At 42.3% G+C, this 14,444-nt stretch overlaps 1 protein-coding gene across 2 annotated transcripts in view; it reads left to right on the top strand.

Moving 5' to 3' along the window:
- Positions 1-14,444, top strand: part of NAB1 (NGFI-A binding protein 1) — a 64,839-nt gene that overhangs the window by 42,710 nt on the left and 7,685 nt on the right. For both annotated transcript variants that reach the window (XM_073633171.1, XM_073633170.1), the window contains exons 6-7: positions 1,965-2,115; positions 5,688-5,816. In XM_073633171.1, the coding sequence (XP_073489272.1) occupies positions 1,965-2,115; positions 5,688-5,816 (280 nt within the window). The remainder of the gene's footprint in view (positions 1-1,964; positions 2,116-5,687; positions 5,817-14,444) is intronic.

Here is a 14,444-nt window from a genome sequence, read left to right as displayed (position 1 = left end):
GTCACGGGCGGTCGCGGGTGCCCAGCAGTCATCGCGCCTGCTGGGCACGCGCATCAGCTCCGGGGACACGCGCATCTTAAAGGAGCGATGTACAGCTACGGTGATTTGCCCAGCCGAGCCAACCTGTATAACTGTGGCTGCTGGTCGACTAGTGGTTAAGCACACTCAGAGTTTCTAAGCCTTGATGAAGTGGAAGTGTGTTTGGCATCCAAAACGTGTTGGCTCTTTTCCGCTATGGATCGATTTTATTATTAAAAGCCTTGAAATTTTGGATGCATGTTTGGAGCTCTCATTAGATTGTATAAAAGCCAATTGCTTCTGCTCTACTCCCTCTTTAACCACTTCCCACCCATATGACATCATATGACATTCGGGACTTGAAGTAGAGATATCTGGATCATGTCTGCAGCTACAGGCAGGAATATCCAGACACCTTTGTTTTCAGCCAGCGATTCCCTCTCATAGAAAAGCCATTCTAGCGGCAGATCAGCTTTTACAGGCAGCGGGAGTGGATGTCCCCCCCTCCCACCACCCACCAGTGCCTCTCCAGGCTCTCCCGTGTGATCAAAAGAGCCTGGGATCCGATCCAGCGATGGTACCGGGTTACCACATATCTGGCCATGGACTGGATGGTCTCCGGCCATCTCTATGATCCTGGGAGGCCAGAAGTGACGTCATGGCATATGTAAACACTGTCATTTTCCTGGAAAGCAGGGATCAATGTTTTTTTTAATCTCATGCTTTCCAGTGTAGAGGAGATATCTGGGGTCTTATAGACCTCAGATGTTTCCATAAAGAGGACCTGTCATGCTTTATTTCTATCTCAAGGGGTGTTTACATGTCTTATGAAAGGAAAAAAGTGATAAAAAAAAAATTAAAAGGACAGTGTAAAAAAAAAAAAAAAAATTTGAAAGCGCCCCTCATATGCACAAACGCATATGTAGGTTGTGACCACATATGTAAATGGCATGCGAACCACACATGTGAGGTATTGCCATAAAGGTTATAGCAAAAGCAATAATTCTAGCGCTGGACCTCCTTTGTAACTCTAAACTGGTAAGGTGTAAAAAAATTTAAAGCGTCGCCTATGGAGATTTTTAAGTACCGTTGTTTGGCACCATTCCATGAGCGTGTGCAATTTTAATGCATAATATTTTAGGTATCCATTTACTTGGCATAATATCATCTTTTATATCATACCAAAAAATTGGGTTATATATTGTGTTTATTTGCATTAACATTCAATAAAGTGTATTTTTTTCCAAATAATTGGGTTTGAAAGATTGCTTTGCAAATATCATGTGACATAAAAAATTGCAATGACACCTTTTTATTCTCTAGGATCTCTGCTAAAAAAAATATATAGAATGTTTGGGTTTTCTGGGTAATTTTCTAGCAAACAAATACTGATTTTTACATGTAGGATAGAAATGGCAGAATTGGCCTCCATGGGAATTTGTTAAAAAAAAAAATCATTCACTGACAGAAAATGTATAAATAGTAAAAGAAAAAACGGCAAAGTTTAAAATCCTATAAAAGTAAAAAATATAAAACTGACCCTAATATCATCCTATATATACAACTATTATAGAGTCCAATGAAGAATATATAACTTGGTATTAGTTTCCTGGATATGATTTTTTTTTTAGGGGTTGTTAACTATGCCAAAATAGCACAACATTGGAGGTAAAAGAGGACAAAAACTCCAGTTCTAAAATTCCTGCACTCAAAAACATCTGTGACAATAAAGTTGGAGGTCACACTTGTGACATTTATGGATTGGGGGCTACATACATGCTAAAAGTGGGGTTTGGGAGAATTATAGTATTTACAGTAGAGGCTGGGGGGTGAATCTGCACACCCTGATCTTGGAGTCCATGCATTCTGTTATGGGCGACTTTTGTAGTGTATGTGTTTGATTTAGTTTGTATTAAATTACTTACTATAAACCCCTTTCATTGTAGATGCAAATGGAAAAAGTCATGGCAGCCCAGATGAAGATTTTTCGTAACTCAGGGTGTGAGATCGTGCTAAATCCACAGAAAGGCCTTTTCAGACAGAATTCAGAAGATACCAGTCCCAGTCATATGTTTTCAGACAGTTCTGATGGACAAGGTACTTTAAAGAGAAAGCTATAATTTGTATAATTTATTACTTAATTTGTAACGTCAAAAAGCTAGTTATTGTTGTTTCTTATCATGCCCATATGGCTTAAATTGTATGGAAAGGAAAGACTTTAGTAATAGTAGTTTTGGATAGTGTAGGGAAGTGTATGGAAGGTGACCCTGTGCCAAGTTTTTATTGTGGTCTGTGTCCCCACTGGGTAGATTCACGCCTCTGTTTGTCTTGGTGTCAGTTGTCACAAAGACAGAAAGTAAGGTGATGACAACTTTCTAAGGCGGTATTTCATCTCACCTTGAGGGCTTTTCTTTCACTTTCTGTTGCGTCTCCAAGACAGGAAGTGAAGTGAAATCTCCCCAGCAGGATACAGATGGGAAAAAAGTGAACTGATAGGGGCTGTAATCCTTTCCTGCGCTATCCAAAACTAGAAAAAGTTTTGGATACTGTATACATACACTTTAATGGAGTGCTGAGAAGTCAAAACTGTAATATAGTTCAAGTATAGCTAAAGGCAAAACTTTTTTTTTAAGTTTTGGACAGAGTGGAGAGGGATTAAAACATCTGTCGGCTTTTATTGCTGTCTTTGCCCCCATTCTTCCAGTGGGGACACTCATTCTGGTGACCTGGGGGTCCCCAAGGGATTGCCTTATTTACTTCCTGTTTGGGCTATGGAACAGGAAGTGATAGGGAATCTCCACAATGGGACACAGATGGCGAAAAATAGGGTTGCACCGATACCACTTTTTCAAGTACCGATACTTTTTTCAAGTACGAGCCGATACTGATACTTTTTTTAATGTCACGTGACAGTGGCACTAATATGCAGCACTGATGGACACTGATAAGTGGCACTGATGGGCACTGATGGATTGTGTCAGTAGTTTTTTTATTTTTTATTTTTAACAATTTTATTGTTTACAATTGATTTTTTTTTTAATTTTACAATTTTTTTGGTTATTTTTTTTGTTTTACAATGCTTTCTTTTTTTTGGGGGGGGGGGGGTGGACGTTGTCAGTTTATTTTTTATTATTTTTACAATTTTACTTTTAAATATTTATTACAATTTTTCCTTTTATTTTTTATAAACCCTGTCGGGGTCTAACCAGACCCCTGACATCTCCCCTTTGAGACAGAGAAATGGACTGAGGACACAGATTCCCCAGTCCCTTTCTCAGCAGCCTCAGCTGCACTGAAGATGAATAGACAGGAGACAGAGGCTCCTGTTCATTCACAAACATAGTTTACGATACTCAGTTATGAATGGACAGAGCCAGTGATCAATGACAGATTTACCAGTTTCTTCCTCCGCTCTCCATCCTGACACACCCAGGAGGAGGGGGGACTGAAGGAGGATCCAGGGAGCTGGGGAGGACACAGGGGACAATCGGGGATGATCGGTGTGGCGGTGGGGGCAGTTAAAAGCACCGATGAGGAAAAGCAGCTGTCAGAAAAGCTGTACAGGGTCAGGAGACTGGTACTTGTAACTGCCCCCATCGCCGCACTGATTTATAATATTATGTAGTATTTGTATGATTTTATATCTATATGACTATATGTCTGTATTCTTTTACATAAATAAACCATACATTTCTTGATGTAAGCGTCTGATCACGCACCTTCCATCCACTTCCTACTAAACAGTCCTTTGCAGACCACCCCTGGTCAGCTAAGGCAGCGGGACACGCTCCATCATCTCCCCCAGTCCTATCTCTGACTACAATACTACCTTTGTTTTACAGCAAACGATCTCACAAGCGCAGGAGTATTTTTCACCATATCTTGTTCACACTTTTGCATCATCTGTGAGGCGGCCAGGCCCCCCCTGCTACACTGAGGATGCCAGGTGTACTGGCCTCCTGCCAGGTATCGGGTCAAGCATCAGAACATTTTCACGAGTACAAGTACTCGTGCAAATGCTCGATATCAGCACCGATACTAGTATTGGTATCGGTGCAAACCTAGCGAAAATCTTTAAACCCTTCCTTGCTCTTTAAGTTCTGCTTAAAGCTGTCCACACATGCTAAAATTTGATTAACATCTGCACAACATCATTATAGTGGAAAGGATTAGTTAAACAGTTCAATTTCTATCCATTAGGTGCTATATAGTTGTTGGTAGATCTAAAGGAGATTGTACCATTCGGTTGTAAATAAACTGTATACAATGCTAAGATGCAGGTACGTTTTCCCACTTTTAAATAGAACGTGGAATTTCCTCATAGTGCCAGGGTCTAAGGCCGGCCACAAAGTGATTTTCTTTCCTGCAACCAAGAGAAAGAAGGTCGCTTGATTTGCCCATCAACACAGTCAGCCATTGTGTTCTCTCGGTGGGGGAGGGGGGATTATGGACAAGGGAAGCCACTAGCAATAATTGCATGTAAAATCTGACAGGCTGGTTGATCAACATGGGTACATTCATCCTGCCCATACCTATGGCCGGCTTAACTCCTTCAGAGATCCAGTGACTATTGTGAGACTTTGGTTGACAGCGATTCATGCATTTACCTCCGTTTCAGAGGAACAAAATCTGTACAATTCAGCATGCCCCAGTAGTCTCAGAATAGGCATGAAAGGCTGATATAGGTCTGAGTTTAGCTGTGTCTCGCCTCTGGCAATACCCTGTTTTCAGGTTTTTTTTATTACCTTTTCATCAGTGATGAAAAACCTCTTTCATTCAGAGTCTGAGTTTGGGGTAGTAAGTTGCGGTACCCATCCATACAATGGTATTTGCGTATGTACCCATACAGCCTTTATTGATCTGTCATTGATTTGTATAAGCTAGCTGAATAATCCACTCATCACTCCTAGGCAGAGAAATATGTCTGAATGTATTCTATAGCGCTCTCTTTTGGCCAAGTGCAAAAAGCCACAGAATTTTTCAAAAACTATAATCATCACTACACCCAGTTTATCTGCAGACCATTGAGATTATTTTATCAAAAAAGTAGTGTCTTGTTTAGCTAGGATTATGGTATTTCAGATGGGTATTTTCATGATTCGTTAAGGTTCTGTGGGATGAGACACTTATTAAATAGTTTCTATACCCAGGATGTTATTTCAACTCATCGTTTGCCTGTCATTTTCTGGCAACTGCATTTGGTGTTGTGTGCTGCATATTTGTGAATGTCTCTGTTCATAGCCACAGTGTATCTAAACCTCCAAAAATTTTATATATTGCAGCTCACCAGGTTTTGGATGTAGTTCACACAGACCTAAAGTGTCCCTGCCTTCAGCACCATTACACAATAGATGGTGGAATTAGTAGTTTACAAAAGATAACATTGTTATGCTGTGTTTTCTGCTCACAGGAAGTTACAAGCAGACTGCACTTCTGGCAAGGTTAGCAGGTATTTTCTGTACTTGCTAAAATTGTTCTTAGCATGAAAAAAGAAAACAAATGCAGCCACCTCATCTAAAGACTGGTAAGCTGCAATATATTACATTTTTGTTTTTTTTTTCGGTTTAGATACTGTACACTTTATAGCAGGCAATCAAATAAGGTAACAAGGTTTTATCTCTGTAGCTGAAAATACCTAGATTACTACTTTTAATGTAATGTTATTCCAGGTGAGAAGCCACTGAACCTCAGAGTGTCACAAGATCAGCAAATATTGTCAGATGAACAGAACATGGGAAAGCAGCCTTGTAACGAACATTGCAATCTCTCCTCCAACGAGATAAACTCTCAGGCTTTAAGTAAGTACCTGTTTTTTTATATTAGATAAAGTATTTGGGACTACTAGTCAATGATTGGTAATGAAGCAGTTTCTTGTTAATAAAAAATGTAGTAATGCTTTCGCTTCCAGCTCAGAGTCAGGAGCAAAAAAAAATCACCATAGCAACCTATGGAGGCCATCTCTGTGTGCTGTTTGCTCATGTTATCTCCTTACTACATGATATCATGTAGTATACCTTACAGAGATTCTAGATGCAAAATGTTCATCTGAATATATTTCTTTTTTTTTTTTTTTTTTTAAATCTGTTTATTGCAGTATTAAGCATACAACAAAGTAGACAGACAATTAGAACACAACCTAAAACAATGCAATGAGAGGTGCAATTCGCCAGTGCATATCGCTTGCAAACCTTTTGGTTATAACAGGAGGGCAACTATTGCACCCTGTAACAATTGTGGTGCTGCATATAAATAGGAACATGAGTACCATATGCTTACCTTAGAGTAGATGCAAAATATGGGCTATGTCACTACATATGGGCTATGTCAGTCGGGCTTACATTGAATCATGACTGTCTAGAGCACTCGATCATGAAGTGTCTTACTATACAGTCAAAGCAATCAAAGGTTCCTCTAACCAGGGACTTTGTCAAACTTCATGGGGCAACCTCTATTAATATATGCGTCTTTGTATAAGGGAAGGCTACTGTTCACTAATTGTTTCCACTTGGAGAGAGAAGGGAAAGAAGGTTTTCTCCACTGCATCGCAATAGTCTTTATTGCGTAAAAAAAAAGCAAGCTAATCAGCGTTCTCCTAGCTACAGTCGGTGCTAAAGCTTCAACAAGCCCCAGTAAACATACTTCCATAGAGGGTTGTATTGAGATAGAAGTGACTAGGCCAATCAGAACAAGCACTTGTTTCCAAAGGACTGCAGCCTTAGGGCAGTGCCAGAACATGTGGGAGAAATCCCCCGGAGAGGAACCACATCTCCAATATTTTGGTGAGATGTCTGAGTTCATCATGTGGAGTCTATGAGGGTGAAATAGGCTCTGTGTACAATTTTAAACTGTACAAGGCGGTCTCGTATTGAAACCAGTGACTGAAAAGGGAAATCCCAGACATCATCCCAATCATTGTTGTCCAATGTGGGAATGTCACGTTGCCAGGGAGTCCACAGACCCTTAAGGGGGGGCAGGGACACAAAAATAAAGTGAGAATATAGATGTCAGGCAGGTTTCTCACCACACTCCGTACGGAGTACTTGTTACAATTCCGATTGGACAACCACACAGGAGGTTTCAGGAAATTGGGCACTGAAAGTATGGGAGAGCTGTAAGTGGTAAAAAGGTGAGTTGTGGTAAGGAAATTATCAAATGTTGTGACACCACTTGTGAAATTAACTTAAAGAGGAGTTCCACCCAGGGGGTCCATTAAAAAAAAAAGAAATGAAAAGTCAGCAGCTACAAATACTGCAGCTGCTGACTTTTAATTGGACACTTACCTGTCCCTGGGTCCAGCGATGCGGGGGATCGAAGCCCCGCTCGTCCCCCCCCCCCTCCACTCGTCGGCATTTCAACTGAGGGCGCCGGGCTGTGGCTTCACAGCCTGGCACCCACTGCGCATGCGCGAGCGGCGCCGCGAGCTGTGATTGGCCGCTCAATCACCTGGGACCTGTAATGGGTCCTAGATGATTGACAGGAGGGAGGGAGCAGAGCCGAGCCCTTCCTGTGCCGAGGGGGAAGTGATGTCACCAGCCCAGGCAAAGGAAGAGGCAGACTACAAGGGACCACCTAGCAACAGGCATTTAGAGGTAAGTAAAAAAAAAAAAAATATATCCAAATGTTTTTTTGTTTTTTTTTTTTAGAATTTTTCAGGTATTTTTGTTTTTTTGGGTGGAACCCCACTTTAATACCATGTTTGGTCCAGGCGTATGGATCTGGAAGTTTGTAAGCCCGGGTTCACACCATAATTCGCTGAGGACCGCACAGGAGCGCTGTGCGTCCCTGTTCACCGTTTCAGGGACGAATCAGGGCCGATTCTATGCCTGAATTCGGCCCTGAAACGCAGCCAAAGACGCACAGCGTTTTTGTGCAGTGCGCACCACAGCCGCCCCGGAGATATGTGAACCGGCTCCATAGGGAGCCAGTCACATTCTCCTGCTATGCGAATTAGATGTGCGGAAACGCACATCTAATTCGCATAGGTGTGAACCCGGGCTAAATCTTAATACATTTCTTAATAACATCTCAGACACAGCAGAATAACAAATAGTTTACTTTCCATTTCTACCTTATATCAGAGTGCCTCCTGGCGCTCACGTGACTGCTCGGCTCTCTCCTCCCCTCTTCCCCGGCCGATGTCAGCGGGAGTTTTCTGCCCCTCCCACTGTCAGCCTGGGAGAGGAGAGAGACGAGGAGTCACGTGAGCACCAGGAGACGCTCTGATATAAAGGTAGAAATTGGCATCTTTTTATATAGCATAGACATTGGCACACATATCGTTATTTAACAGAGGGGATGGTATGATATACTATAGTGGCTTTACAACCACTTTAACTTGGCTTTATATCAAAATATACCAAACAATGCCAAGCACAGCCAAAAAATGTGTTATTTAAACTCAAGTTTAACAGCAGGTGTGTGACCTTCTCACCTATATTGGGCTATTTTGACTCTTCGCTTATGGATGAATAACTGGCTGTAGGAATCGCTAGATTTTTTTCCTGGACACAGGATAATAGCTTTAAAGTGGACCTTACCCAGTCCACCCTCACTTGAAAGGATCACTGAACACAATAGGTGTATATCATTTGAGTAGCATACTTCTTTTCTTTGCAATGCTATCTGAATGGTTAGTTCCATATGGTCCCTCTGGACAGTTTTTGTCCATCTTTAGGCTGAATGCCTGATTACCATGTCTTTCTTTACTGGTCCGGATGGCTCTCTTTTTCATCTAATCACTGTATTGTATTTTATACTTTCTGGAGGAACTGTTTGAACATTTAGCTGTACATTGATTTTTCTCTCTGCCCTTTAAGGGAGCATGTTTCTATGTAAACTTCAGTAAAATGCCTTTCATAAATAAAATCTGATTTAAAAAAAGCAGCAGAGATAGAGAGTGCAGAGAGACCTGCACTAGTCTGTAGTACCGAACACATGGAGAAGTTTCCTATTTTTAAAGGGGAAGTGTGAAATAAAAAAAAAATAAATGTGTATAATAACCTCTAGCATGAACCGGTCAGTGACCTCACAAGGGGGCGGTGCCACCATGTGACTTTGCCAGATGGCCCTGTCCCTTACATATTTAAGAAATGTCACTCCGCTTACAATGCAGTTGGCGGGTGGCCGTGCTCGAGAGCAAAGCAGGTTTGTTAGGTGTCGGTCGAAGACTGCGGACATACTACAGGAGACAGTCAGAGACTGCGGGCATACTACAGGAGACGGTCAGAGACTGCGGGCATACTACAGGAGACAGTCAGAGACTGCGGGCATACTACAGGAGACGGTCAGAGACTGCGGGCATACTACAGGAGACGGTCAGAGACTGCAGGCATACTACAGGAGACGGTCAGAGACTGCGGGCATTCTACAGGAGATGGTCAGAGACTGCATACATACTACAGGAAATGGTGGAGTTCTCTACATGGTCAACCCGGTCACTCAGGTCATGAATATCTGCTTTTTGTTGTGCTATACAGTTCATCAGGTCAGCCTGCAGGGACACTCTAAGGGAGAGCAGCGTATCTTTTAATACTGTATCTGACACTGGCTGGCCAGATGTGGGAAAAGCAGCTATAATGCCTGATAGAGGCCTTGGTGCTGGTGCTGCAGTATATGCTCCTACCTCGTCCTGCATGGCATCCTCGCTTAGTGGGGATGGATCCCTGCGGGGTTTAGACTTTGCTGGGCTTGAAAAGGTAGAAGTGGATGAGCCTGAGCAATTCATGTCACCAGCGGCGGCCACGCTGGCCGAGGCAAAAAGCTGCAGAGGCATGCACTAGAGGGCTGGCCGCAGGCCGAGTGACATGGTTGTAGCCGCCATCTTGGTAGACCGGCGGGAAGAAGCCCGAGTGCATACGGGGTTGTGGCGCTTCCATCCATCTTTGGGGCATGCTCGGCTGTGTACTGTGTCCATGGGTGGTGTCTGTGGCAGTCTAGCGGCACTGTTGGCTCCGGTAGGTGATGGGTCTTTCAGTGGTCGTGAGGAGCTCCTGGTCAAGCGTCCATCTTGCTGGGCTGTTCCTGGGACACTGTATTGTCCCAGGATTAGGGTGCCGGGGACCTGGGACAAACCTGCAAAATGCTGGACTAATAAATAGAAAGGTGCAGCGCTAAATCAATAAAATGACCATAGAGAAATGTATAATAACTAAATCACAAAGGAAGCACAGGAAATGTCCAATAATAAAATGTCCAAATATGCAGAAATGAATCCACCAGGAATGTGATGATCACAGCAAACAATTGTGACTGATACTGGAACCCTTCACCATAAACCGAATGGCCTCTCACCTGGTCCCAAAGATAAATCAGGCAATCTTATAAGGTCAGCAGATAACAAGGATCTTAAAAGCAGGGGACTCCTCCGGATGACCAGGTGGCAGGTGGATATTGTTACCATGAAATCACAAAAGGTGCAGACATAGTACTCTCCGTATGTAACAGTTTATTATAAAATAAATAAAATCAAACTTACATAACAAGCACTTCTCAAGTGCCAGAAAACGAACATGGGAACACAGCAGAGTGTGTACGAGCGGTGGAGCATGCGCAGTAGCCGCGGATGACGTCACGACGTCACGTTCTGGACGCGTTGCGTCCCAGTGGGCGGGGACTTCCTCAGCAGATGTCGTGACTACGTGGGCACCCGCGCTATAAGGAGGTGAGTTGTTATGGCAACACCAAAACAACTACGAATGACGTGTACCAAATGTGGGCAGGCTCCGGAAGTGTCTCCACACACATCATTCCGAGCAAATACAGCCCAGTTAGGTATTAAAAAGGCTCAAAGCTGCACATGATATAAAATTAAAACAGGACTATAAGAAAACAAGTAAAAACTGGTGTTAGCACAAGACACACATAAAGTGTAGTCTTGAGAGAACAGTGACAAACACCATAATACATAAAATGAATAAAATGAATAAAAGAATGATAACCGTCATCCGCGACCACCGACTGCTCACCAACATGATAAAATAAAATAAAACTATCATTACAACTATCATTGAAAGGGTTACAAAGCACTGGAGAGGGGGTAATTTCATCCGGCAACTTAGTAAAAGAGAATCCCACTGGATTTATGAGACTGGGGTTATGTCCCCCGACGGGTTAAATGTAGAATTCGATACCAATTGTTTCATATCTGATCGATAAAGTTTTTTTGATAATCTGTATAACGGGAAGTTCTGTGATGGTAATGATAGTTTTATTTTATTTTATCATGTTGGTGAGCAGTCGGTGGTCGCGGATGACGGTTATTCTTTTATTCATTTTATTCATTTTATGTATTATGGTGTTTGTCACTGTTCTCTCAAGACTACACTTTATGTGTGTCTTGTGCTAACACCAGTTTTTACTTGTTTTCTTATAGTCCTGTTTTAATTTTATATCATGTGCAGCTTTGAGCCTTTTTAATACCTAACTGGGCTGTATTTGCTCGGAATGATGTGTGTGGAGACACTTCCGGAGCCTGCCCACATTTGGTACACGTCATTCGTAGTTGTTTTGGTGTTGCCATAACAACTCACCTCCTTATAGCGCGGGTGCCCACGTAGTCACGACATCTGCTGAGGAAGTCCCCGCCCACTGGGACGCAACGCGTCCAGAACGTGACGTCGTGACGTCATCCGCGGCTACTGCGCATGCTCCACCGCTCGTACACACTCTGCTGTGTTCCCATGTTCGTTTTCTGGCACTTGAGAAGTGCTTGTTATGTAAGTTTGATTTTATTTATTTTATAATAAACTGTTACATACGGAGAGCACTATGTCTGCACCTTTTGTGATTTCATGGTAACGATATCCACCTGCCACCTGGTCATCCGGAGGAGTCCCCTGCTTTTAAGATCCTTGTTATCTGCTGACCTTATAAGATTGCCTGATTTATCTTTGGGACCAGGTGAGAGGCCATTCGGTTTATGGTGAAGGGTTCCAGTATCAGTCACAATTGTTTGCTGTGATCATCACATTCCTGGTGGATTCATTTCTGCATATTTGGACATTTTATTATTGGACATTTCCTGTGCTTCCTTTGTGATTTAGTTATTATACATTTCTCTATGGTCATTTTATTGATTTAGCGCTGCACCTTTCTATTTATTTATCTGGAGGGATTTGATCGTTTGACCCTGGTGCTTAGCTGCTTTAGTTATTTTTGTGTCATATGTGCGCTGATATACTTTTTCACATTTTAGCCTATTCACAACGCTCATATATCTAGCTGCAGTATGGATGTTTTTAGGTATTTTGACCAAAGAGATATTAAGATTAATGAAGTATTCTCTAGGAATCCCACGTTTGAGTCCCGCAATGATCTCCCTCAATTGTTTAGAAAACTAGGTTACATTTATGAGAAAAAAATTAAAACATGGTGGGACATCACCTCTTTTGAGCAATATTTGGCTGCCAGACTGATTCCGAGACGGTTAAGGTGGGATTTACCCCCTAATGATGGGCTCACGGACGTTCAGTCCATGTCAGAATGGAGCGATTTTTTTATCAAGAGAGGTTTTGAACTATTGGAATTTCTCCTAATACGTAAGAGGAAAAGAATGTCAGCTCTTGATTCTCAAATTGGGGAGATCACTCAAACTATTGAAGCCTCTAAAGACAGTGAAGAATTCTTGAGACTATCAGGTGAACTCAAAAATAAACTTGCAAAATGGGACCTAGAGACGCAGAATAAGAAAAAGAAAAAATTTATTAGGGATTTTGATGATTTTAATGGAGGGGTGATTTTTAAATGGCAAAATACTCCCACAGTAGAGGACACTGCCCCTAATTCTCAAACTTCCCAACTGAATACTGAAACTGCTCCTTTCAATACTCCCAGAGTGAATCCTGTTTATGAGTATGACCTCCCCTACCCCACTGAACCCCAACCCCACCATAATCATAATGGTTTCAGGAAAGTTAATAATAAAAGAGGGAAAAACTCAAAGGGAAGAGGAAGAGGAGGAAGCTCCAGGCCATATACTCAACAACCACAGAACCCGAGGGGCCCTCCCTTCCCTGACCCCCCTCCTTATAGGAACAGTCATCTAAATGATAGAAGAGAGTGTCAGGTCAGAAATAGTCCTTACCCTGTGTATGATAGGCCTATCACCACACAGAATAAGTATGCACCGCTCACAGAATATAATCACCATTACAATAATGATGATTTTTTAGGGCAACGGGGGGCACCGAGATACCCCCCAGTACAGTATCCGGTTGCCCAAGGGGAACCCTGGAAACACCGGGTACCACACACACCATCAAATCCAAACCCCCCCCTAAAGCGAAAACAAAGAGAGGAAGCAGAGGGGGGAAGCGAGTACAAAAAATCCAAGCCACATCAGGTTTAGGGATTTATAATCTCAGTCATGTTGATCTTAGTGACGATGAAGTTAAAGTCCTTGATCGTGGTTTGAAATTCGCACCCATAAAAAATCTCAACAAATTCAGTGTTTATGTTAGTATTCAAAAATACATCAGAACATTAAATATGAAAAAATATTTTTTATCCCATCCTTCTCAAGGGCCCAGGCCCTCCGGACAGAATTACTCCACTTTGCGTAACAGATCTACATTTAACCCTCAAATTTCAGATAATAAACATTTAGATGTTTTTAAAAATATGGTCTCCAAAGATTTGGAGAAGTTACATATTAAAAAAGTATCTGATCCATTGTTTATCAAACGGGGAATAAAATCTTTAACCGAACGAAAGGACATTGTGATTCGTCCGGCGGATAAAGGAGGGGGGCTGGTTATTCTAAGTAAGGAATATTACCAAAATGAAATGTCCCGCCTTTTGTCTGACCGTGACACTTATCACATCCTTAACAAAGACCCCATGTTATCTTTTAAGGACGAGTTGCACAGTATTATTGAGGACGGTAAAGACCGTAGGATCCTTAATAAGAAAGAGGCCTTATACTTAGATCCTTTATTTTGTCGAACACCCGTCATATATTTCTTACCAAAAATTCATAAAGACACGGTCAACCCTCCTGGACGACCCATTGTTAATGGGATCGATTCTGTATCCGCCAGGTTGGGACAATATATCGACTTTTTTTTGCAGCCCTTAGTTATGCAAACTCCAGCATTTTTGAAGGACACAAAACATATTATTCAGATCCTTGAAACTTTGAAATGCTCGCCTTCAACATTTTTGGTAACAGCGGACGTAGGTTCCCTGTATACCATTATTGGCCAGGAGGATGCCATGACCTCAATTGAATGGGCATTAGCTTCGTCTTCCCTATCTGGTGGCCACCAGGAATTCCTCTTGAGTTGCTTGGACTTCTGCCTCAAGAGGAACTATTTCTGGTATAACAGAGCATTTTATCTGCAGACCAGGGGTGTTGCTATGGGGGCCCGCTTTGCTCCCAGTGTGGCCAATATTTTTATGGCCCACTGGGAGGATGAGGCGGTCTTTCT

This window comes from Aquarana catesbeiana, linkage group LG06 (genome assembly GCF_042186555.1).
Source record: "Aquarana catesbeiana isolate 2022-GZ linkage group LG06, ASM4218655v1, whole genome shotgun sequence".
In the NCBI taxonomy this organism is placed as follows: Eukaryota; Metazoa; Chordata; class Amphibia; order Anura; family Ranidae; genus Aquarana; species Aquarana catesbeiana.
The sequence above is the reverse complement of the archived record's forward strand: the minus strand, read 5'-3'. Positions and strand labels throughout refer to the sequence as shown.